General features: G+C 44.5%; 1 protein-coding gene across 5 annotated transcripts in view; it reads right to left on the bottom strand.

The window, feature by feature from the left end:
• Nucleotides 1-7,710: 7,710 nt before the first annotated feature.
• kdm2aa (lysine (K)-specific demethylase 2Aa) overlaps nt 7,711-26,290 on the bottom strand; it is a 44,783-nt gene continuing 26,203 nt past the window's right edge. For 4 of the 5 annotated variants that reach the window (XM_062996300.1, XM_062996299.1, XM_062996298.1 and 1 more), the window contains exons 11-22: nt 25,542-25,783; nt 25,364-25,441; nt 25,014-25,265; nt 21,126-21,242; nt 19,622-19,708; nt 19,302-19,460; nt 18,920-18,946; nt 14,651-15,762; nt 12,137-12,300; nt 11,750-11,896; nt 9,784-9,999; nt 7,711-8,642 (exon numbers count right to left, since the gene is read on the bottom strand). In XM_062996300.1, the coding sequence (XP_062852370.1) occupies nt 8,461-8,642; nt 9,784-9,999; nt 11,750-11,896; nt 12,137-12,300; nt 14,651-15,762; nt 18,920-18,946; nt 19,302-19,460; nt 19,622-19,708; nt 21,126-21,242; nt 25,014-25,265; nt 25,364-25,441; nt 25,542-25,783 (2,783 nt within the window). In that variant the 3' untranslated portion in view covers nt 7,711-8,460. The remainder of the gene's footprint in view (nt 8,643-9,783; nt 10,000-11,749; nt 11,897-12,136; nt 12,301-14,650; nt 15,763-18,919; nt 18,947-19,301; nt 19,461-19,621; nt 19,709-21,125; nt 21,243-25,013; nt 25,266-25,363; nt 25,442-25,541; nt 25,784-26,290) is intronic. The other variant, XM_062996301.1, reaches the window with a different exon arrangement.

Genomic DNA, 26,290 nt, shown 5'->3' with positions numbered 1-26,290 from the left:
TGTCCTCATATGTTTGGTCATATAGTGACTTCATTCTTATTCTCTTTAATACCAACTGTTTTATCACTTCCTTGATTAGCACTGCAGACGTTTACAGGGTGGGAACATACCGATAGGTCTTGTTTAGGCATGCAAAACAAACTGCGTAAACACTTCAACATCATAATTAGTTAAACGGAATTTGGCACAAGGCTCACGTAACGAAGAAAAGGTTCAATTCAAACACCAAAAGAAAAACGGGTGAACACGTTGTGATGTGTTCCAAAAGTATATCATTATTATGAATTATATAAATGACATACGGACAAATATTAATACATTTGCAGTATGTCTGACAATGCACGTATGGCTTTGTTCATTTACTAGCTGGATGTTCCGTTAGCACACCAGCACCGAGATCTTGAGCCCCTCGGTCCGAAACTGTTGCCACCGGTCGGCAGGGCGGCATCTAGCGGGCATAATTGGTTGTGCCTGCAGGGAGGGATGACCGGAATATGTGGGCGGGGTCTTCAAACGCTGTGTAAGGACCCTGATCGGTAGATAAAGGCGCCTGTGCAGAATGCATGGGGAGAAAAGGGTTTCGTTAAGGGCTGTACTCGGGTCGAAGGAGGCGTGAGCAGCAATATACCCTCCACAACTGAGAAATATATCAGGGATCCACCTTTTCCAGCAGTGGAAAACAAATTGACTACGATAAATTGGGAGAAAAACACATAATGTATATACAGTGTATCACAAAAGTGAGTACACCCCTCACATTTCTGCAGATATTTAAGTATATCTTTTCATGGGACAACACTGACAAAATGACACTTTGACACAATGAAAAGTAGTCTGTGTGCAGCTTATATAACAGTGTAAATTTATTCTTCCCTCAAAATAACTCAATATACAGCCATTAATGTCTAAACCACCGGCAACAAAATTGAGTACACCCCTAAGAGACTACACCCCTAAATGTCCAAATTGAGCACTGCTTGTAATTTTCCCTCCAAAATGTCATGTGATTTGTTAGTGTTACTAGGTCTCAGGTGTGCATAGGGAGCAGGTGTGTTCAATTTAGTAGTACAGCTCTCACACTCTCTCATACTGGTCACTGAAAGTTCCAACATGGCACCTCATGGCAAAGAACTCTCTGAGGATCTTAAAAGACGAATTGTTGCGCTACATGAAGATGGCCAAGGCTACAAGAAGATTGCCAACACCCTGAAACTGAGCTGCAGCACAGTGGCCAAGATCATCCAGCGTTTTAAAAGAGCAGGGTCCACTCAGAACAGACCTCGCGTTGGTCGTCTAAAGAAGCAGAGTGCACGTGCTCAGCGTCACATCCAACTGCTGTTTTTGAAAGATAGGCGCAGGAGTGCTGTCAGCATTGCTGCAGAGATTGAAAAGGTGGGGGGTCAGCCTGTCAGTGCTCAGACCATACGCCGCACACTACATCAAATTGGTCTGCATGGCTGTCACCCCAGAAGGAAGCCTCTTCTGGAGTCTCTACACAAGAAAGCCCGCAAACAGTTTGCTGAAGACATGTCAACAAAGGACATGGATTACTGGAACCATGTCCTATGGTCTGATGAGACCAAGATTAATTTGTTTGGTTCAGATGGTCTGAAGCATGTGTGGCGGCAATCAGGTGAGGAGTACAAAGATAAGTGTGTCATGCCTACAGTCAAGCATGGTGGTGGGAATGCCATGGTCTGGGGCTGCATGAGTGCAGCAGGTGTTGGGGAGTTACATTTCATTGAGGGACACATGAACTCCAATATGTACTGTGAAATACTAAGCAGAGCATGATCCCCTCCCTCCGGAAACTGGGTCGCAGGGCAGTGTTCCAGCATGATAATGACCCCAAACACACCTCTAAGACGACCACTGCTTTATTGAAGAGGCTGAGGGTAAAGGTGATGGACTGGCCAAGCATGTCTCCAGACCTAAACCCAATAGAACATCTTTGGGGCATCCTCAAGCGGAAGGTGGAGGAGCACAAAGTCTCGAATATCCGCCAGCTCCGTGATGTCGTCATGGAGGAGTGGAAAAGCATTCCAGTGGCAACCTGTGAAGCTCTGGTAAACTCCATGCCCAGGAGAGTTAAGGCAGTTCTGGGAAATAATGGTGGCCACACAAAATATTGACACTTCAGGAACTTTCACTAAGGGGTGTACTCACTTTTGTTGCCGGTGGTTTAGACATTAATGGCTGTATATTGAGTTATTTTGAGGGAAGAATAAATTTACACTGTTATATAAGCTGCACACAGACTACTTTTCATTGTGTCAAAGTGTCATTTTGTCAGTGTTGTCCCATGAAAAGATATACTTAAATATCTGCAGAAATGTGAGGGGTGTACTCACTTTTGTGATACACTGTACATATACAATGAGGTAAACTAAATTAGCTGAATTAACTGCTTATAATTACAGTTGCACCAAAGACATCTAGTCCTCTAAGAAATATCCATATGCACTAACAAGTGCTAACAAGCTCCCGGCGCCTCTCTCGTGGAATCCTCGCCCATTGTTCTCGTGTAAAAAGCTTCCAGCTCATCGAGGTTGGATGGTTTTCGTGCCACAGCTGCTTTCTTTCAACCCCACCACAGATTTTCTATAGGATTTAAATCTGGACACTGAGACGATCCACTCCAGGATATTCCAGGACTGATTCCATAACCAAGCTTTGCTTCAGCATCAAGGTTCAATTTCACCACAGAAGGCCAGAACATTCCTCCTCAAATCGCACACAAAACATCCCCACGTCGTCACTGACCCTCCCCCATGATCGACCGGGGGTTTAGTAATCGTCTGCTCAGAAGACGTGCCTTTATTCCAGCAGACGAACCACAGATCCATACCGCCGAAACAGGTCAGAGTTTAATGACCCCTGGTTTAGATGAATTAAAAAATTATATAAAATGAAGCACATGTATTACAGTTACAGTTAATGCTAAACTTTGGGCAACTATACAAAATGACATTTTTGATGTCTAAAGTAAAAAGAATAAAGACACATTTAAAACACAAAAAAAATTTTTATATTTGATGATATTAAAGAATAAAAATTTCTGGTGTTTTCAAATGTGCTGAATTTGCTACCTAAATCTTGAGTTCTTGGGCACTTCTAGATGTTGACTGGACACACAGTGCTGTTCTTGGGCAAAGAGGGTCGTAATCATCATGGAGTGGCTGTCCATGTTCTCAGAAACTTTGCTTCATGCCCAACATGCTAGACCACACTGGCCACAAGACATATGACCATTATCTAGTGTTACACACCAAATACTGACAACCAAGATGAAGAGATTGAATAAAATCATCTGTGATCATAAGTAGGTTTTTTTTAAAGCTGGAGAAGATGCAGAAGAGAAAGAAGCCCTGGTGAAACGATACTGGTGGATTTCTGTGCTGAACACAAGCTGGTTTTCACCAACATACTGTTCCACCTACACAACAGGAAGAGTCCAAATCTAGAGGCCAGAACTCAGACTGACTACATCCTGCAGCAGTGGAAAGAGTCGGCTGGTAAGTCACGCACATGCCTCAGTGTAGATTGTGACTCTGATCATGAATGTTGACAGTGAAGCTCAGCCAAAAAGGAAGCAAATCAGGAAGCAGCTGCTGCTGGACCTTGAAAAACTCAGGATGAACTACTGAGGTTCATTATGCAGTGAGCTGGAAGAAAATGCAAAAAAGGCAACAGCAAAGGCGCCCAGGTGGCACAGTGGGATATTTTGCGAGCACACCAGCGCTGGGAGTTCGAATCTCAGCTCTGCTACCGGTCGGCTGGGCGCCCCCTAGCGAGCACAATCGCCTCTAGTGTGCTGGGTGGGAAAAGACCAGTCTTCAATGCTGTGTAAGGACCTTGGTTGTTCAGGGTCTGTACAGAAGTGGAGGAGTGCAGAGATCGGTGCATGCAAACACCATTCGGCAGCTATAAGTCTTCTATTTCTGTTTAAGGCATCGTTTGCCATCACTACTTCAAAGATGATTGAAATGATTAAAAACGGAATTGAAAAAAGCTTTAAAACTGCAACACTGGTATCACATATACTGATCAGCCATAACATTAAAACCACCTCCTTGTTTCTACACTCACTGTCCATTTTATCAGTTCCACTTTATAGTTTTACAATTACTGACTGTGACCCCCGCAGGACCACTACAGAGCAGGTATTATTTAGGTGGTGGATGATTCTCAGCACTGCAGTGACACTGACATGGTGGTGGTGTGTTAGTGTGTGTTGTGCTGTTATGAGTGGATCAGACACAGCAGTGCTGCTGGAGTTTTTAAACACCGTGTCCACCCACTGTCCACTCTATTAGACACTCCTACCCAGTCGGTCCACCTTGTAGATGTAAAGTCAGAGACGATCGCTCATCTATTGCTGCTGTTTGAGTCGGTCGTCTTCTAGACCTTCATCAGTGGTCACAGGACGCTGCCCACGGGGCGCTGTTGGCTGGATATTTTTGGTTGGTCCAGCAGTGACAGTGAGGTGTTTAAAAACTCCAGCAGCAATGCTGTGTCCGATCCACTTATACCAGCACAACACACACTAACACACCACCACCATGTCAGTGTCACTGCAGTGCTGAGAAGCATCCACCACCTAAAGAATACCTGCTCTGTGGGGGTCCTGACCATTGAAGAACAGCATGAAAGGGGGTAGGAAAGCATGTGGAGAAACAGATGGACTACAGTCAGTAATTGTAGAACTACCAAGTGCTTCTATATGGAGCTGATAAAAGAAGAAACAAGGAAGTGGTTTTAATGTTATTAATGTGGATCTGTTTAGTGCAGGGCTCATCAGGTTATTTTTTGTCTACAAACATGTGTTGGCTTGTTACAGAACTTCTGTCCTGGATGTTATAAGCAGTGAGCGACTTCTAGGAGCCATTTCTGGTATCAGATTCTCTATATCAGTGTTGTACAAACCAGACCTGCCACATTTTAACAGGTGATTTCTAACTACCAGTGACATTTAAACTAATCCTGCAACTGAACTGTTTGGACCGATAAGAATAGAGAAACACAACAGCATGTCGTAACATCTTCTGTCATTTATCATAGAGCATTTCATTCTGACAGGATGTGGCTCACGTGTGGGCGTTTCACAAAGGAATCAAAAGTGGGATCAAAAGGGTATAAATCAGGACAATTCAACTGTAAAAAATTTAAATTTATATCGATATAAGTCTGAGTGTGCCCAGGTGGCACAGCAAGATATTCCTTTAGCACACCAGCCACTAGTCGGCTGGGCGCCATCTAGCTGGCACAATTGGCCACCGTGTCTGCTGGGCGGGATGAAACGCTGTGTAAGGACCCTGGTTAGCAGATAGAGGCGCCTGTGAAGAAACACAGGCGAAAAGAAGGGGTCCGCTAGGGACAGTGCATTTATGCATTTTCGCCCATTTTTCTCCCAATTTAGCGTAGTCAATCTGTCTTCCGCTGCTGGTGGATCCCCGATTGCAGTCGAGGTGGGTATATTACTGCTCACGCCTCCTCCGACCCTTTTTCACCCATGCACTCTGCACAGGCGCCTGCATCAGGGTCCTTACACAGCGTTTGAAGACCCCTCCCACATAGTCCGGGTATCCCTCCCTAGCAGAAACGTGTCTGCTGCAGGCACTGCCAATTATGCCCGCTAGATGGTGCCCAGCCAACCAGTGGCAACCCCCAATTTTGAACCGAGGAGTTCAGAATCTCGGTGCTGGTGTGCTAGCAGAATATCCCTCTGCACCACCTGGGCGCCTGCACGTATACTTTTAATCCAGCAGATTTTATTTTATTTTTTTACATTTACAGCATTTAGCTGACACTTTAAATCCAAAGCAACATGGAACTGTGATGGACATCAATGCAAAGACTTCAGGTTTAAAGGCCTTGCCCAGGGGCCTGAAAGTGGCAAATTGGTGGAGGTGGAAAAAGTCGCCGCCCTATTAATGGACCATTAAAGCTTACGTTTTTATAACAACCTGTATTATTTTTAAAAATGATTGAAACATGCATGTATTTTGCTTCCTGCTACGTGTGTCAATTTGTTATATTATTTTTTTACTAAAATGCATTTGAAGGAAAGTAAGTGTGTAAAGCTTTATACATGGAGTACTGTCTACAGTACTTTAATAATAGTTTTGTTTAGGTAGTGTATCATAAGTACCTTCAGATCTTATAGATGGTGATGCTCTTACTCATTATGTGGCTCTGTGGGATCTGTAGGTTGACAGATGTAGATTTTCTCTATTTCTTGCTCAATGTCCTCTTGAACTTCTTGTCCTGCTTACACCGCATCAGTACTAGTGATACCACACGAGGCCTCTCCTCCCTGTCAGCATCCACACACTAGATGCTCATACACACCTCAGTAAAAAAGTATTTCCTCCCCGAACTGTCACAAAACTCTATTTATTAAGAATTTCAAACACAAACTCCATCACTTTTCTACACAGTCACCTTCCCAGAGTCGTACCAGCTTTTTAATGCTGTCAGCAAAAAAACTTTTTTGGTTGAGCACGTAGCCACTGATGCGCCGCTGCTTTCACATCATCATCACATGAAAATCTTCTTCCCCTTAAAGCTTCTTTCAGCGTCCAAAAAGGTGGAGATCAGATGGAGCTAAATCCTCAGTGGGTAGCACTGTCGCCTCACAGCAAGAAGGTCCTGGGTTCAATCCCCAGGCAGGGTGGTCAGATTCTCAGTCCAGCAGTGACGGTTAGGTGTTTAAAAACTCCAGCAGCGCTGCTGTGTCTGATCCACTCGTACCAGCACAACACACACTAACACATCACCACCATGTCAGTGTCACTGCAGTGCTGAGAATCATCCACCACCTAAATAATACCTGCTCTGTGGTGGTCCTGACCATTGAAGAACAGCATGAAAGGAGCTAACAAAGCATGCAGAGAAACAGATGGACTACAGTCAGTAATTGTAGAACTACAAAGTGCTTCTATATGGTAAGTGGAGCTGTGGAGCATGTTCTCCATGTCTGCGTGGGTTTCCTCCCACAGTCCAAAAACATGCAGTCAGGTTAATTGGACATACTGAATTGTGTGTGTGTGTGTGTGTGTGTCTGCTCTGCAATGGACTGGCGTCCCATCCAGGGTGTTGCTGTGTGCTTTGCGTCTATTGAAATGCTGGGATAGGCTCCACACTCGCTGTCCATTTTATCAGCTCCACTTACCATATAGAAGCACTTTGTAGTTCTACAATTACTAACTGTCGTCCATCTGTTTCTCTACATGCTTTGTTACCCCCTTTCACCCTGTTCTTCAGTGGTCAAGACCCCCACAGGACCACCACAGAGCAGGTATTTAGGTGGTGGATGATTCTCAGCACTGCAGTAACACTGACATGGTGGTGGTGTGTTAGTGTGTGTTGTGCTGGTATGAGTGGATCAGACACAGCAGCGCTGCTGGAGTTTTTAAACACCGTGTCCACTCACTGTCCACTCTATCAGACACTCCTACATAGTCGGTCCACCTTGTAGATGTACAGTCAGAGACGATCGCTCATCTATTGCTGCTGTTCGAGTCGGACCATTGAAGAACGGGGTGAAAGCAGGTTAAAAAAGTATGTAGAAAAATAGTCTACAGTCAGTAAGTGCTTCTATGTGGTGAGTGGAGGTGATGAAATGGACAGTGAGTGTAGAAACAAGGAGGTGGTTTTACTGGATTACATTCATCTATACGTCCGTCTGTAACCAAAACAACAAAGCGGTTTGACTTGGTCACAATTCTTTCAAAATGTGACATTTTTTATTAATTTTTTCTATTTTTTATTTTCTTAAAAACACCTTGAAACAAAATAAGCTGTGAGGCTGCAGTCTGGACTCGAGACGCCGCTCCAGAGGGGAAAAATAAACACAACGAACAACCTAAAGAGGAAGATGCTGATACGTCAGGGGCCCGACAACACGTGGAGAAGATTTATAAGATAAATGCAAAGAAAAACCCGAGACCGGGAGAAGAATTTAGGCCTTTATGGTAAGTAGACCTGAACTTTTAGTGAGTGTAGTAGAAGATGTTGATAAAATCATAAATAAAGCACAAATTTGGGACAGGAACTGTAACAGTTGCAGACCGAACACGGAGCCGATCCTCTCGGCACTCGGATGTAAGTGCGCCGATTCATAACACCGGGCGACATTTTTATTTCACAATCGACCACTAGACTCCTCCCAGTTCACCAATATATCCCAGTTTATTCGGATCAGTACATCTCCATTTCGGGTTTGCACACGCGAGCCTTCGGTCCTTCATCAGAAGTCACTGTGGATGTGTGTCCATGCCTCTCATCGGGTGCCTCTGTCTTCTTAGGGGGTCGTGGCGTGGCGTGGCGTCCGTCTACCCACCGACCCTCCCAGACCCTCCCGGGCGAGGGAGCCCGACGCTGGTGGGAGCGCACCTACCCGTACGAGAGAGCGCGTGTGCGGGCGTCGGTGTACGTGTGTGTGCGTGTGCGTCGGGGTTACGAAACCCTCTGGATGAGCTTGTCCTCGGTCAGGCAGAAGAGGGTGCAGTAGGAGAGGTCGGAGATGAAGTTCTCGCAGCCTCGCCGGGTCACGCCCTTGCAGCACCGCAGGTCCAGCAGGGTCAGAGAGGAGAGACGCTTCAGGTAGGACAGACACGTGTCCGTTAGCTTATGGCAACCTGAAGATAAAGAGGAAAAAATATGAAGAAAAGTATAACTGTTTGTTTGTTTATTAGGATTTTAACGTCATGTTTTACACTTTGGTTCCAATCATGACAGGAACGGTAGTTAATCATTACACAAGATTCATCAGTTCACAAGTTTAATATCAAACAAACACAGTCCTGGACAATTTTGTATCTCCAGTTCACCTCTCACTTGCACGTCTTTGGACTGTGGGAGGAAACCGGAGCTCCCGGAGGAAACCCACGCAGACACGGGGACTCCACACAGAAAGGACCCGGACCGCTCCACCTTGGGATCGAACTTAGGACCTTCTTGCTGTGAGGCGACAGTGCTACCCACAACACTAAAGGTTTTACTCTATTTTGCATTTGTGAAAATGATCCTACGCCTAAATACGACTTTAAAATTGAGCACTAGGTACGAGGGATCTTCAAAAAGTTTCCTCACTCTCCTATTTTGGTTATAAGCGGTGAGGGTGTAGTAGTAGGAGGAGGAATCGGTCGTGTCTTCCACCTTTTTGGACGCTGAAAGAAGCTTTAAGGGGAAGAAGATTTTCATGTGGTGATGACGTGAAAGCAGCGGCGCATCAGTGGCTACGAGCTCAACCGAAAACGTTGTCGGTAAAGTACGCTAGCGCAGCAGAGTTGGGGTTTCGAATACATCGTATCGAATCTCAGCTCTGCCTTTACGACTGGGCTGGGCGGCTGCATGAACAACGATCGGCTGTCGTTCAGGGTTAGGGGGTAAAAAGCTGGCACAGGGCTGAGGAATAATGCTGATGTGGGTGCGGCCCTCCGTACACAGTGCCCGTCAAGTGTACGAACTCGACTCGTGCGGGTGCAGTCTGTACTGACTGTACAACCGGAGGTGAAGGGTCGAATCAGTATAGAGGACGCAATCAGGGGAACTGGACACGACTAGATTAGGGGAGAAAAATTGGGATGCTGGAAAAATGCATCAGGAGGTGATTATTAACAATTTCAAAAACAAACTCCATCACTTTTCTACATACTTAAAAAAGTGCGGAAACTTTTTGAAGAACCCTGGTATTATTCCAGCTCATGTTCTGATTACAGATATTTCTAACACCTAGGAGTAAGAATCCAGGCTAAACACCACCCATTAACATCATACCTGCGAGGTTGACCTCTCTGAGAGTGTTCCGTGCGTTGGCGCCGCTGGCGGTGAGCAGGCAGAGCGACTGATCGGTGAGCACGCCGCAGTGCGACAGGTCCAACGTCCTCAGCGACGGGATGTACCTGACGATCAGCTTCAGAACCGAGTCGCTCACGTCTAGGCCGGATAAGCGCAGGGACACCAAGCTCCTCAGCCTGCTGCGATTCTCACTGCCTGTACAGATGACGCCGGAGACACAGACACAGACACAGGGGGAGAGGTTACACAGAAGTGAGATAAAGAACCTTTATAAATCTGGCCTGTCCAGTCTTACCGTACTGAGTACCGTTTATCTTCGTACTGCATTTAATGACACAGCAAAACTGACCCTCGGAACACCCAAGAAAACCATATTGTGTATTTTTTAAACCAAAAAGAGTTCTAATATCCAACCACATTTTGTACAAGCTCATAGAAAGTTTAAACTCAGCAACCAATACATTTCCTAAACATAGCTTTAAACTAGGGATGTCCCGATCCGATCTCAAAGATCAAGACATTTTTTAACTGATCGGTATGGGCTTGACTGAGCCCGATCCTAAGACCGATCCTTCGTTTTACGTCAGCGGTCAAGCAGGTGTCGTGAACGGAGAGTCCAACAGTGAAGTGTGACGTCTTCACGAGGCGGTGGGAGCAGAGCTGCGTTCATTACTGTAGAATTTTACTGTTTATACGGTGTCTGAGTCGAGGATCACTCCGGCTTACAAAACAATCACTTTTAATCCCAGTATGAAAACTTCAGGGAGCATAAAGTTACAGCACGAGTTACAAGACTGAACGACCTCTCAGTATCGAGCACTCCGATTGGCTTAGTTACAACATGCCTACAAGTACGGTGGCTCATAAACAAACCAGATATCATTTAACCAAACGATCTACCAATCTGATACGGCACCTAAAAAATAAACACTCGGCCGAATACAGCGAGTTTATTATTATATAATGAAAGATTTTGAGTGTTCTAGTGTTACTACTACACTGCTGCACTACGTTTGTTTACTTTTATTTTGTAATAATAAAAGAACATTAAGCAATAGTTTGGATGCAGGAGATTTTTTCCCTTCAGCACTGCAGAGCTATTCAGGTGTTAAACATGTACACTGGATTAATGTGAATAACTGTAATGTAGTTGAAGTGTGCACTGTGTGAACAGTATTATCCAGTTCTTATCTAGACAATATCTAGAAAATACAAGTACCGGTTTGAGACTCGGTATCGGATCGGGATCAAAATTAATGATCGGGATCGGGACATCCCTACTTTAAACTAATGGACAGAGAGGAGGTCAGACAAGATATGAGTAAAGAATAGGCCCCACTTGTGAAGTATCTCACAGGCTGCCATTAACAGTGGGTCTGAGGAGGATTTAGCCACAAACCATCGACAGCCAAGACGTATTGATGACAAAATAGCTGGTGGCTCAAATTAAAAATTAATTTAATGCTGGCGAATGGAATAAAACACCGTTATTTTTCATTTATACATCTACAAGTGTACAGTACAGGGAAATCTTTCTCATCATATCCCAGCTCATGTGGAAGCTGGGGTCAAGAGTGCAGAGTGAGCCACTGTCCGGTGCCCATGGAGTAACGAGGGTCAAGGGCCTAGCTCAAGGGCCCAACAGTGGCTGCACACGGAAGAACTGGGAGACACAATTTCAACCTTTTAATTGACAGTCCAAAGCTCTATCCACTAGGCTACCACTGTCCCTAATGGAGGTGAACGTGTCCCAACACAGTTCAACAAACCCTGTTTGAGGTCAAGTAGCCATGCTAAGTCCTGTTAACCGCCCAGAGCACCTACAGCGGGGCGTGCACACATCAGAATTGGACATCGGCACAATGCCAGCGCTAGAATTTAGGGCATTTACAGCCTGAAGAGATGGCACCAGGATGCGCTGTAGATGACGATCCACCTCACTGACCTGGCAGCATGATGAGGTCTTTAAGCTGGGACTCTTTGACGCCCTCGGCCCAGCACAGGTCCAGCGTGCGCAGATGGGGAAGATTCTGAGAACTCAAGCCCGAGGCGCAGGACGAGGAACAGCCCGTCAAAATCAGATCCTTCAGACCTGAAACACGGGAGAGGAGCGAGGATGGACAGACAAACGGATCATTAATCACATAAGACATCCAGACATATTTCTTAACGCATTTTACCCCCTTTTCTCCCAATGTAGCATAGCTTAGTCCAGCCTTTTCCAGCCAGCAGACTAGAGGTCAATTTTGTCTGCTAAAGGGCGCCCAGCATGTGTGTGTGTGTGTGTGTGTAGTATCTGAACAGGTAAACAGCACCAGACTGTTAAAAATACCTGGGAGATGGTGGATGATCCAGGATATCTGTTTCTTAGACACGGGTGTCCAGGACAGGTCGAGCTTTACGGGCTGGCGCTTGATGATGGACGTCATGGCCTGAGCACTGACCGAGCGACATCGACTCAAATCTATACTGGTCCACAGACGTTTATCAAAACACCTGAACAGAGAGACAGAAGCTCATTTCACCGAGGGCCACGTCAGCATCATGGTGGCCCTCAAAGAGCCGATTGTAATGCATCTTGCCGCGATTGCAGTCGGCCTTTAAATTCTTGGACATTTATTTGTCTTGGAGGCTAATCTAGCATACTTAGCTCTGTGTTTGGTGTCAAAGTGCCAAATTTATATTGTATATCTACATCTATATCGTCCTCCTTTACCACAGACACGGCCTCATAACACAAGAGTCGTACCGGTCTCTCTTCCTGAAGCACAAACTTGTTTTCACATTCTCATCTTTCATTAAATTTTCTCCGTCTGCTTCAGTTTTCTGTTCTTGTACAGTTTGGGATTATTTGTAGATATTTCTCAGCATCACTTGTTGGAAAAGCGCCTCAGTTAAACGCTGATGTGGAAACGCCGCCATCTAGTGGCAGAATGTGGGATGCAGTCACTTCACGGGTCACAAAATCGGCATGCATTGTGGGAGATGCAGTTTATGTACGACGTTGCAGAGTATTTTAAGACAATCGTACGTCTTTTAAGCTCTCGCGGACCACATAAAGTGACGTGGTGGGCCTCGAGTTTGACACGTGTTCTAGATCAACCAATGGAAAAAATATCTGAACATATGTTATCTCTTTATGGCAGGGGGTAAACATGCTTCTCAAACTGTGCTGCAAGTACATCCACTGTGCAAGAAATGGTATGTTTTGGAAACAATTTAGCCTCTCAGATCCAGAGTTTAAATCTAAGCAGTGCTTTCAGCCCAGTCGGGCACCACAGACATAACTGGTTATATCCGAGAGGGGCGGGGAGAGGGGCACTGGCTGAACAGCCAAACAGCCCAGCCATTCCCAGTGCTGGTCCCAAGCCCAGATAAAAATGAGGAGGGTTGCGTCAGAAAGGATATCCGACGTAAAAACCAAATCAAAAAGGCAGACCAAAATGAACCACTGTGGCGACCACTAACAACAAGAGCAGCCAAAATATAAATATACAAAGAATAAAATACATTTAAAAGCTTAAGAAATGTTTTTTTTTTCCTATTTCTATGTATATTAAACACTCGACCTCCTAGACCTCTTTCCAAATCTACAGACATAGGAAAATAGTAACCCTATATGTGCAGTGAGGACCATTTCACTGAACAGGTAGGTCTGTTCTTTCACTAACTTACTGCTATAAGTGTGCTGGCGGAAATGAGCATGTGCTTTTGTTAGATGACTTGTACTGTGCTGGAGGTTCGATCATTTTCTTCAGGGATTTAACACCTAAGTTACATTTAGTATTGATTGATGTATTTGGATTTTACAGCCATCTTTAACACATTTATGCCATTTAATGACAAGACAGGTTAGTACATCAAACTAAGGTCTATGTCAGGCGCTTTTCTGAAACACCGATTTTGAGACGTTAGTTGCTCTGGTTAAAGATTTATTTTTGTGCTGGGCGTGGCTTGCTTCTATAGTTCACAAAGGTACTTAGGACTAGAGGTTTGATAAGGTTCATTTATTAAGTTTGTGTTCGTGTTATTTATTGCATTTAAGTCATTTTTTCCTTGTTTCTAATTGTCTATTTATATATACTCTCGTGTTTTCTTGGTTGAGGGTTGATAAGGCTATTGTCTATGTAAGATTCCTATTTAATCATTTTTTTTCTATTTTATTTATGCATTATCTCCCATTTCTCTCCCGTCAATCTGTCTTCCGCTGCTGGGGATCCCCGATTGCATTCGAGGCACGCAGCCCTTGGCGGACCCCTTCTTTTCACCCATGCAATCTGCACAGGCACCGCTAACCAGGGTCCTTACACAGCGTTTGAAGACCCCACCCACATAGTCCGGTCATCCTGCCCCAGCAGACACGGCGGCCAATTAGTGCCTGCTGCAGGCACTGCCGATGATGCCCGCTAGACGGCGCCCAGTCGACCGGTGGCAACGTTGAGTTTCGAACCGACGAGTTCAGAATCTTGGAGCTGTTGTGCTAGCGGAATATCCCGCTGCGCCACCTGGGCGCCTATATAATACATTTCACTAGATTACAATTGTGACCGAGCAAACGTGAATTTGAGCAATTAATGGTTCAGGGCTTCGCTCAGGGGCTCAATAGTGGCAACCTGGCTGGCAGTGGTGGGGCTTGAACCAGCAACCTTCTGATTACTAGTCCGGTACCTTAACTTCTGAGCTTCCACCACCCTTTTTATTATTAAAACATGCCTGGTCGACCATTTTTATTAATCCGAGACCTTGACTGATTTCCCTTAAAGGATTAAATGGTAAACACTCAGTTGACTCAGGTTCTGAGATATTTGAATAAAAGTAGAATAACGAACGTGAGACCTTTCCTTACCATTTGTACCAGGCTTTGCAAACCCTCATGCACACAGCCAGCTCGGTTCGGCTCAGGTGGCGGAACACGGACACCCAAACTTCCTTCTCGCAGCCCGGCTCGTTCCCCACGTCCCGGAACGAGGGATGAGAGAGGAGCTTGGGCGGGGAGAAGCTGGCGATGGCAGTGGCGTGAGGAGGAGAAGGAGGATTAACGGAAGGTGAAGCCGTATCTCCGTGCCGCGCGTCGAGGTTTGAACTCCTCTGGCGCGTCTGGCGTCCCGGCGCGAGGTTGGATTTGGGTTGCGAGAGCCCGTTCCCAGATGAGAGGGAGCTGCCGTTTTTCTGGCGGAGCTTGTTGAGGGATTTGCGCTGGAGACCGTCGGTGCCGCCGCCGCCGCGCGGAGAGACGGCCGCCTCCAGCCTGGGGACGATGGATCCGGGGTCGCGGTTGGCTTTCGGGGGCCGCTGGAGCGTGACGGTCAAGTAGGAGCCGTCTAACAAGTCGTCGTTTAAATCAGACATGAGCAGGACTGGGGGGTCGGATTCACAGTCGGAACGGTTCTCGCCCTCGTCGTCCTCGTCCCCTCGGTCGTCCTGATCGTCCATGTCTTCGTCTTCGCCATCCAGGTCTCGCTCTTCACTGTCGTCGTCGTCCTCGTCCTCGTCTTCGCCTCGGCGCCTCTGTCGGCGCGAGCGGTACTCCTTTTCCGCCCGGCCCGTGGACCTCTCTTCGTCGCTCTCTTCTTCCTCCTCCTCGTCGTCGTCGTCCTCATCGTCTTCCTCGTCGTCGTCGTCGTCATCGTCGTCGTCCGATTCGTACCGCCTCCGCCCCATTTTGGAGCCGCCTCGCACTCGGACGCGCCCGCCGCGCTCACCTCGGGCGCCGAGTCCGCGCCTCATTTTTAAGGAGGAGGAATTCGCCATCATGCCCCCTCGGCTGCCTCGATGCGAGGAGCCTCTCATCAGGCCGCGCCGGCTCGACCCGAATCCGCGGCGGGCGGACATGGCGCCTCTGGCGTGGAGCGACAGCCTCTTCCTTCCTTCGCCGTCCTCGCCTTCGCTGCCCGACTCCATCCCGTGTCTCCGGTAGATCTTGGCCACACGGGGATCCAGCAAAGCGGATTTGCGTTTCTAAATACAGAAATTCAACATTTTAAACAAAACTGAAGGAGTCTCTGCGCTGAGCTTCATTTATTTTGTTATTTATTTATTTATTAGGATTTTAACGTCATGTCTTACACACTCTGGCTCACACAAGATTCATCAGATCAAGTTTAACACAGTCATGGACAATTTTGTATCTCCAGTTCACCTCACTTGCACGTCTTTGGACCGTGGGAGGAAACCGGAGCACCCGGAGGAAACCCAGAAGACACAGAATCGAACCCAGGACCTTCTTGCTGTGAGGCGACAGCGATACCCACCGAGCCGCCCTATAAACGTGTACAAGTGTCATTTATTTGCAACTTAGGTACGTTTTGGTACACAGGGGAGACTGTGCTGCCTCAGCCCGTTGGTTTGTATGGCCTGAGACCAACTGTGCCAGCCTAGTACGCTAAATTAGTTAGAATCCGCTCTACTGAGGCAGCTGCCTAGGAAGTACAATGGGCAGCAAGGCAGCTCACTTGGTTTTAAGACAGATCCATTATGTTGATGAACTGTCCATGTGGATGCTTTGCATTCAGTTTCATTTTTTCGGCCGGATGGCAGAGCGGAGATCCGATACGATGTATTTGAGATCCCAGATGCCTACAAGCGTACCAGCCACGGTGTCAACAATGGGACGGACGATTTAGAGTTGGAACAGCGTTGATATCTCAAAATTTCAACAAATGAATGGAGGGTGAATGGGACAAAAAACCGGCATGGCAGGTGAAAAATCGTACACAATGAGCGGCTTCATCAACGGGACGGACGATTTAGAGTTGGAACGGCGTTGATACCTCGAAAGCCGGACAAAAAACGGGTAGATTAATAATAATAATAACACCAACAGATAACAATAGTGTGATCGTCCACTGTAATCTCACTAATAACAGTTTCAGCTACAGAAGAGCAGGTTTTTAGCTGGACCTGGCAACCCTGTGAACAACAGCCAGTCGTTGTTCATTTAGCCGCCCATCTCGGCCGGATGGCAGAGCGGAGATCCGATACCATGTATTCCAGATCCCAGCTCTGATGTGCTAGTGTGTTTTACCGCTGAACGGCCTGGCCGTGATTTTTACTCCAACTAATGGAACCAAAACGAAACACAAACCAAATATACTTAATTAGTGAAAACTGTGGCAATCTGGTCCCACTGTGGTTGACAAGATGTAACGTAAAGCCTCCACAAAGGGGGCGTTTGTGTACAAGTTTAATTTGTGTTTGTGCCTGTTAAAATGTGTTGATTTAGCTCATCAGGGTTTGAACAACCCTGGCTTAGGGGGCAATTAGGAGAGGCCAAACCTCTGGACTTCTGGAGCACCCTGGGACAGTGAATCAATCCAGTGCAGAAAGACACTCATTCAAACCTAGTGGTCATTTAGAGTAGCCAATAGAGAATGTATTTATTTATTTATTTGGATTTTGATCAGTTATAATCAGGTTTGTGTGTGTGTGTGTGTGTGTGTGTGTGTGTAATGCATTGTTCATCCACCAGTTAAACGAGTTTTTTGAACCCAGAGTTGCCAGCTTTGCGGTTTGTCCGTTAAATCGGGTGGGGTGTGATTATTATGGCTAAGGTAAAGAGGAGAGAGAAAGTGTGATTGGAGACGTCCACGTCCTGACTGATGACTAAATAAATACATTTGGAGGACGAGCGAATCATTTTTAAAAGGTGACGTAACGCGAGCGTGTTGAAAGAGGTGATGAGGATAAATTGGAATATGAAATTATAAACAAAGTAAAGATGAACGTTCTTTTGATGTTTGTAGCCTGTTTTCTTTAAACACAAGGGAGAAGGTCCTGGGATCGATTCCCAGGTGGAGCGGTCTAGGTTCTTTCTGTGTGGAGTTTGCATGTTCTCCCCGTATCTGTGTGGGTTTCCTCCAGGAGCTCCGATTTCCTCCCACAGTACAAAAACACGCTAGTGAGGTGAACTGGATATGTCTAACACTAAACTTGAACTGGTGAATCACGGGTAACCTGTAATTACCTGTCCTGTCATAAATGGAACCAAAGTGAAAAACATTACTATAAAATCCTAATAAATAATAATAATAATAAAAAAATAAATAATAATAACAATAAATTAAAATAATAACAATAAATAAAAATAAATAAAAAATTATAAATAAAAAATAAATAATTATAATAATAAATATATTTAAAAATAAATAATAATAAAAAATAAATAAATAAAATAATAATAATAATTATACTTAAAAACACAGTAATAAATAATAATAATAAAAAAACATTAAAACAATAATAAATAAATAAACAATAATAGTAATAAATAATAATAAAATAATAAATAATATAAATAAAAAAATAAATAATAATAGTAATAAATAATAATAACAAAAAACTAAAATAATAACAATAAAAAAAAAAAAATTACAAAAAAATTATAAATAAAAAATAAATAATTATAATAATAAATATATTTAAAAATAAATAATAATAAAAAATAAATAAATAAAATAATAATAATAATTATACTTAAAAAACAGTAATAAATAATAATAATAAAACATTAAAACAATAATAAATAAATAAACAATAATAGTAATAAATAATAATAAAATAATAAATAATATAAATAAAAAAATAAATAATAAATAATAAACATAATAAAATAACTAACAAGTAATAAATAATAATTGTAATAAAATTAAATAATAGTAATAAATAATAATAATTAAAAATAAATAATAATAGTAATAAATAATAATAAAAATAATAATAATAAAATAATAATAATAATAATAATAAATAATAATAAATATAATAAATAATAATAGTAATAAATAATAATAGTAATAAATAATAATAATAAAATAAAATATAAAATAATAATAAATAATAGAAATAATAATAAATAATAATAATAAATAATAATGGAATAAATAAATAATAAATAATAATAAATATAATAAATAATAATAATAATAATAATAATGAGGTGCCCAGGTGGCGCAGCGGGATTTTCTGCTAGCACACCAGCGCCGAGATTCCGACCTCCACGGGCACAATTGGCAGTGCCTGCAGGGAGGGATGACCGTAATATGTGTGTATTTAGACAGACTTTGGGCTGGATTTTTTCGCTGGACCTGGCAACCCTGATAATAAATAAAACACTCACATTCATTTTGCTTCCTTCCAGTTTGATCTGTGGAAAAACAAAACGAGATTTTAATACCGGACCTTCGACTGACGGCGAACGCACACACAGTTCATCATGAGCGGCGTGAACGAGATATCAAACATGCAGCAGACACGGAGCCGATTCTCATGTCCGCTCCGTCCCGGCGGTCGGTCCGAGCGGCGACGGGACGCAGGACGACGACGGAAAGGGGGCAGAAAGGGGGACGAGACACGGACAGAGTGATAATAAAGGGAGCAGGGAACCGACACGGACACGAGAACAGGGGTCAGAAGAAGGGGTGGACAGAGAGAAGACAGGGTTTAAGGGAGAGCGGGCGAGCGTGCGGCAGCCGAGGCGTCAGAAAGGCGGAGCCTCTCACCCTCTTCCTGAGCCGGTGCTCTGGGGCCGCCACCTGTTTCTGTAGCGACCCGTGCGACATAGAGGAAGGGGGCCGCCCGACCCCGTGCCACGCCCCGCCCTCGCCCCTCAGCCCCCCAGACCCTTCCTGAGCCGTGATGTCATCACCACTGCCCGATGACTGACACACAGGGGAAGAAGCAGCACTGTTAACCACTCATTGCTGTGTGTATATACACATGTATAGATACATGCTATGTAATAAACAGTCTCCTAGTTTTAACCTGACTGTGTGTATATATTTATTTATATATATATATATATATATGGATCACGTCTTACCTCGGAGTCTGTGTCCTTGTTCATCACACATTTGGGACACTCCCAGCAGCTGGGAAGATCTTTGTTCACTAAACCCTCTCCCGGCACCTGAAAGAAACATGGCTTTCATTTACGATGCGTTAAATAAGATAAAGAAACATCAGGCGCAATTGTATTTATCAATCAGTAACTGATTTAGCCAAAGCCACTTACAGTAGTGTGACAGTATACTGTCTGAGCAATTGAAGGTTAAGGGCCTTGCTCAAGGGCCCAACAGAGGCAAACTGTCAGTAGCGGGTCTGATTAATAGTCCAGTACCTTAACTAGGTTACAAACTATTAAACATATCATTGAGCTTCATGACAAGTCTACATGATTTTAATACATGCCTTATTTATTTGTTTATTTATGTACATTATGTTTAAGCATTTTCTCCCTTTTAGAGCGTCCAATTGCCCGCATGCGTCACGCTTCCTCTCCACCAACGCCGATCCCCGCTCTGATTGAGGAGAACGAAGCTAACCGACGCCCCCTCCGACACGTGTGCAGCAGCCGTGTGCATCTCATCACCTGGACTGTGACGAGTGCAGCGCAGCTCAGCGTTGTGTACGGAGAGACACACCCTGAGAGCACTCTTTTCCCGTCTCTGTTCAGGCGCCATCGATCAGCCAGCAGAGGTCGTAATTGCATTAGTTATGAGAGAGAGAGACCGCATCCGGCTTAGTCCCGCCCATATCTGAACAACAGGCCGATCGTTGTTCATGTGGCCGCTCAGCCTTAGCCGGATGGCAGAGCTGAGATTCGATACGATACGATACGATGTATTCAAGATCCCAGCTCTGGTTCCAGCGTGTGTTATGACATGTGTGTGCGCTTATTTAATCTTGTCTTAATATTTTGGGGTCATTTTATATTTATGCCTGTGAAGTAGGTTAAAACTGTGCTAGGTGGGTAACACTGTCGCCTCACAGCAAGTAGGTCCTGGGTTCGATTCCCAGACAGAGCTGTCATGGACAATTTAGTATCTCCAGTTCACCTCACTTGCAGGAAACCCACACAGACACGGGGAGAACATGCAAACTCCACACAGAAAGGACCCGGACCGCCCCGCCTGGGGATCGAACGCAGGACCTTCTCGCTGTGAGGCGACAGTGCTACCCAGCGAGCCACCGTGGGTTAAGGAGCCCTGCTCAGGGGCTCAATACTGGCAAAGCCGGGATTCAAACCCACAACCATCTAAATAACATGCTTATCATACAACAGAGATGCAGTCGGTATAGCTAAAGCTCCTCCAGCCATCAGATAATAGACACTTATAGCGGATAATGGTTATTTATTTATTTAGATGTTACACGCCGTGTTTACACAATGATTATATTCATGGCAGGAAGGGTAGAATCAGGCTACATATCAGGCTTCCATAGTTTGGTATTGCTATACATCGTCATTCCTGTAAGTATTTAGGACGTTCGGTCAGTATATGTTTAACAGATAATGGTTTGAATGTGCACACACACACACACACCTTTAGGCAGCCAGGATGAGCAATCTGAGCACAGTTAGAACATTCCATGAGTTCCTCTCCAGTGTCTTGGTTCCCTTCCTCACAGATCTCACACACGGCAGAGAGAGGCAAGCCAGGCTGCCGAGGAAAGAAAGAGTCAACATGAGTAAACCATCCTAGATAATGTCTGTAGGATTTAGTACAAACCAAACCAAGCCAAATATTCATGTATAAAGGGACTCGCTGTACTAACAAAATGTTTTTAACACACACACTATATGACCAAAAGCCAGTATCTGTACACCTGACCATCAGCCTGTCGGACACCCCATTTCAAAAGCAAATCGCCATGTGATCTTTTCAGCTAGAACAGCCACTCTGTCTGGCTGGGGAAGTGTTAACTGATGATCCGGTTCATTCCAGAGCTGTTCATGGGGGCCGAGGCCATCCATCTCAGCAGTTTCAGGCCACTGGAGTTTCTTTAAACCGACCTTTCCTTTATGTCTTTATAGAGCAAAGAGGCACGGTCATGCTAGAACAGGAAACAGTGGCAACGTTGGAGGCACATCAGTTCCTTTATATAATTGATTTTACACCTGATAACACTTGAATTCAGTAATTAGAAGAGGGTGTTCCAATACTTTTGCCCATATAGTGTGTGTGTGTATTCATGTGTCTGCATTTTTTTAAGGCAGATGCTATTTGCACCCTGGTGTAAGCAGCAATTTATACTATTTACACCCAGGTGTAAATATCACGAGATTACAAATAATTTCACTATTTTTTATATTATTTTTAGATTGTATAATATTATTTACATTATACATTATCTACACCCAGGTGTAAAATAGCAATATATACTGACATGCCAAAAGTTTTGGTACAGGAACTACTACAGGAGCCTGGCTAAGGTAAGCCACTTCATGATCAATTTACTGCTATCCCTTGACCTTAAGCATGTCCATGTATAGTGTTTATATACTGGTGTGAAACAAACAGCAATTAATACATCCATGTGTAAACAGTGATGTATTTTCTTTTGTACCCTAATACAGTATAAAGAGAAATATATACCATTCACACCTTTGTGTAACTGTCTAATAATTAGACTAAGCTTTTTAGTTATCCCTTTGATTGGACTAGGGCTGGGCGATATGGATCAAAAATAATATCTCGATATTTTTTTGCTGAACGACGATACACGATATATATCTCGATATTTTTTCATCCCATAAGGTAATAACAACAAGACACTTCTGAGACAAAGCTACATGTTCCAAATTTTTTTACAGGCACTTTTATTAATATTCATGCTGGTGAAGCTTCACACAAGAGCTATTTTTACTATTTATACTTTACTTGTGTGACATTAAAAGTAGCGTTCTCGTTAAACCCCCCTCACATGTTTGGACTTTATACATTATTTTACATCAGTCGCCACAACATTAACATTTACATTAATATTTTCTTTTACTGTATAGAACTCAGTTCTGTAATACAGGCAGAACTAATCGGCCAGTGATAGCTCAGTGGTTAAGGTACAGGACTAGTAAACAGAAGGTTGCCGGTTCAAGCCCCGCCACCACCAAGTTGCCACTGTTGGGTCCCTGAGCAAGGCCCTTAACCCTCAATTGCTCATTGTGTAAGTCGCTTTGGATAAAAGCGTCTGCTAAATGCTGAAAATGTAAATTTAACTGTTACTGTGTAACTATTACAACATTTAATGCATTTTAATCAGCGTTCTGCTTCATGCACTTTATTATTATTTAACAGCTTTATTTGTTGTTTAATTGCTGTTTGCTCCTTGTTTACTGCAGAGTTAGTTCATGCAATTTTATAAATTTTTGGTTGTTTATTCGCCAACAACAAGAAATACTATAATACAAAATAAATGACGAGTCAGACGTCGGGCGATCATCCAGTATAAACTAACACGACCACGTACAACATCCGGTACAGAAATCACTCCCCATAATGTTATTATTACTTTCTCATGCGCTTGCATGTTTATTTCCGTTTTCCAATATTGGTTTTTTGACACGAATAACGACTCGTTTTCTTGTTTTTCAACTTTGGGATTTGAAGTGAAAAACGAATGATCAAAGGTACACGGAGCTGGAACCTTTTGTCTGGACTTGTTTTCGGTATTCTCTACAGAATACGTTATTCTGCTGCTCATCTGACACTTCTCCACCATCGAATCCGAACCATCTCCAAATAACTGAGCCATTATTATTCTTTTTACTAAGCAGCTCCTCCACCGTCTCCACGCTATCATGGGAGTTTTACTTACAGAAATGTGTTCTGAGGGCAGAAAGGATCGGCGGTGGGGCGAGAGGGGCGAGTTGTGTTCAGTGAGGGAGGGGGGCGGGGCAGGTGAACATGTGCAGAGACAAACTGGGAGAAGAGAAAGACGAACTGTCGGATCTAACTGGAACGCAACATCTACATACACGATATTGTCTTATCTTATATCGCGAATGAAAATATATCGATATTTTATAAAATCTCGATATATCGCCCAGCCCTAGATTGGACCCTTATGTCTGTTAAGCTGCTTTGGGACAATGAGGCTTGTCACACATAAAAAAAAAAAAAGTAAATTTAAATTAGCAGTGGTGACACTGATAATTCCAAAGAGCCAAGGAGCTCTCGTCGGTAGACATGCGCAGTCGAGTTCGTTTGCTCTTTTTCTTTTTGGGGTACGAATAGCTGTACTGTGTGGGGAATGCTAATGTGTACCCGGGTGCAAACAGACACTCCGTTTTGTTTTTTTAATGCATTTTCCCCCTTTTCGCCCAATTTAGTGTAGCCAATCCGCTGCTGGGGACCTCGACGGCGCGTCCAAGGAGGGTTGTATATTCGCCTGACGCACACTGCCTCCGACGCACGCGTGCGCGGTCCACCAATCCCTTCTTATTCTCCCGTACTTCAGCTTCGCGAAGAGCCACGCCCCGATCTCTGCGCTCCTCCACATTTTACATCCGAGGTCCTTACACATGCGTTTGCCGATCGTGTCTGCTAGAGGGCGCCCAGCCGACTGGTAGCGGAGCCGAGGTTCGAACCCGGGTGCTCAGAATCTCAGCGCTGGTGTTATCACCTGAGCGCCTATTTATTTTCTTTCTTGCGTTTGATTTCGAAGTTGCATTGATGTGTGTTGTCTAACAGCTAGATTTTATTCAAATATATAATACGTTTAATTAGGCAACTGTGCTGCTCTGTGTATTCTGGCAGCTTTCTATCAGAACCAGCATGAACTTCTTCAGCAGTTTGAGCTACAGGAGCTCGTCTGTTGGATCGGACCACACGTGCATCGATGAGCCTTGGCCACGCCGGTTTACCACTGTTCCTTCCTTGGAGCACTTTTGATAGATACTGACCACTGCAGACCGGGACACACCCCACAAGAGCTGCAGGTTTGGAGATGATCTGACCCGGTCGTCTAGCCGTCACAATCTGGCCCTCAGATCCTCACGCTCGCCCATTTTTCCTGCTTCTAACATCAACTTTGAGGATAAAATGTTCACTTGCTGCCTAATATATCCCCCCCCACTAACAGGAGCCGTGACGAAGAGATAATCAGTGTTATTCACTTCACCTCTCAGTGCTCAGAATGTTATGCCTGGTCAGTGTAATATAATGAATATAATATAAAGCAACTATTGCCATTACACCACACAAGCTCATCATTTATTGAAGGCTGCATTTTATCCAGAACTGAGCACCTATCAACCCAAAGCATATAAAACATCAATGTCAAACCTAGACAATCTGCCTCATCACCTAGTCTGTGTTTCTAATACAATATATAAACGTGTCTTGATTGTTTCAAGGGAATTCATGTATTCATTATTTTCAATCCATGATCATCACTAGAGAAATGGGCTGTCGAAAGCAGCTCGGACTCACGGCGAGACACTGGCGGAGGACGCACGTCTGTTTCAGTTTCCCGGGCCCGCCGAATTTCTTCATGTCCCTGCAGAAGTTGCATTCGCCGCATTCCGGCCGCAGACACGCCTCGCAGCGCTTGCAGCGCACGCGCCGCCGCCGCAGCGCCGACATGGTGGACGCCGGCTTGGTCGGCCGCGGGACGATCGGAGTGGCGCCGAGTTTGGGACGGGCTGCCGGGGCAGGAGGAGGGGGAGGCTGGTACCAGGAGGGCTGGATAAAGAAAAATGTATGTGTTACACAAATACAAAGAGGCGCCGAGGCAGAAATTAAACGTGATTGATTGTCGAGTGACTGCAGAAGCGCGTTACCCTTTTTGGCCACCTGACGATGGGTTTTCCAGTGTACGAGAGTTTAGGGTTATCATTCGCGTGCTCTTTTAGTAAAACCTGAAAGGACAAGGAACCGTTTAAGTCGACGCCCTTCGTGGAGAAATGTGCACCCTTAAGCTCAACATGTCCGGCAATATTCACGGCATCTCGATCTCACCCGAATGTTATAAAGCACAGCCGGGGCGTTATGTATTCCTGACGGGACACACTTCTTGTTCGATGGGAGAGCCTCGAGTTTCCCGAGCAGATTCCACAGCCCCTCCAGCTCAAAGGGAGTGAGGTGAACCTTCACGCCTGGTCGCGTCGGAGGAGAGGGAGGACCGTCGTCGTCGTCGTCGTCCTCCTCGTCCTTTGCGTGGCCGTTAAGAGCCTCCGAGCTGGAGGATTCTCGCATCAGGCCTACAGGAAAGTTTCACATTTATTTAGTTTCCTTGGATTAGAACGGCAATATTAATTACATTTTAATTTGATTATAATTACTGACTAATAATACTTCAGACAATTTCCTTACTTCTGTTATAACACACAGGAATGGAACCCCTTGATCTGTCTACACTCACTGTCCATTTTATCAGCTCCACTCACCATATAGAAGCACTTTGTAGTTCTACAATTACTGACTGTAGTCCATCTGTTTCTCTACATGCTTTGTTACCCCCTTTCACCCTGTTCTTCAATGGTCAGGACCCCTACAGGACCACCACAGAGCAGGTATTATTTAGGTGGTGGATGATTCTCAGCACTGCAGTGACACTGACATGGTGGTGCTGGTATGCGTGGATCAGACACAGCAGCGCTGCTGGAGTTTTTAAACACAGTGTCCACTCACTGTCCACTCTATTAGACACTCCTACCTAGTCGGGTCACCTTGTAGATGTAAAGTCAGAGACGATCGCTCATCTATTG

The sequence above is a fragment of the Trichomycterus rosablanca genome, chromosome 5 (genome assembly GCF_030014385.1).
Source record: "Trichomycterus rosablanca isolate fTriRos1 chromosome 5, fTriRos1.hap1, whole genome shotgun sequence".
In the NCBI taxonomy this organism is placed as follows: domain Eukaryota; kingdom Metazoa; phylum Chordata; class Actinopteri; order Siluriformes; family Trichomycteridae; genus Trichomycterus; species Trichomycterus rosablanca.
Note: the sequence above shows the minus strand (reverse complement) of the source record. Positions and strands in the feature narration are given on the sequence as shown.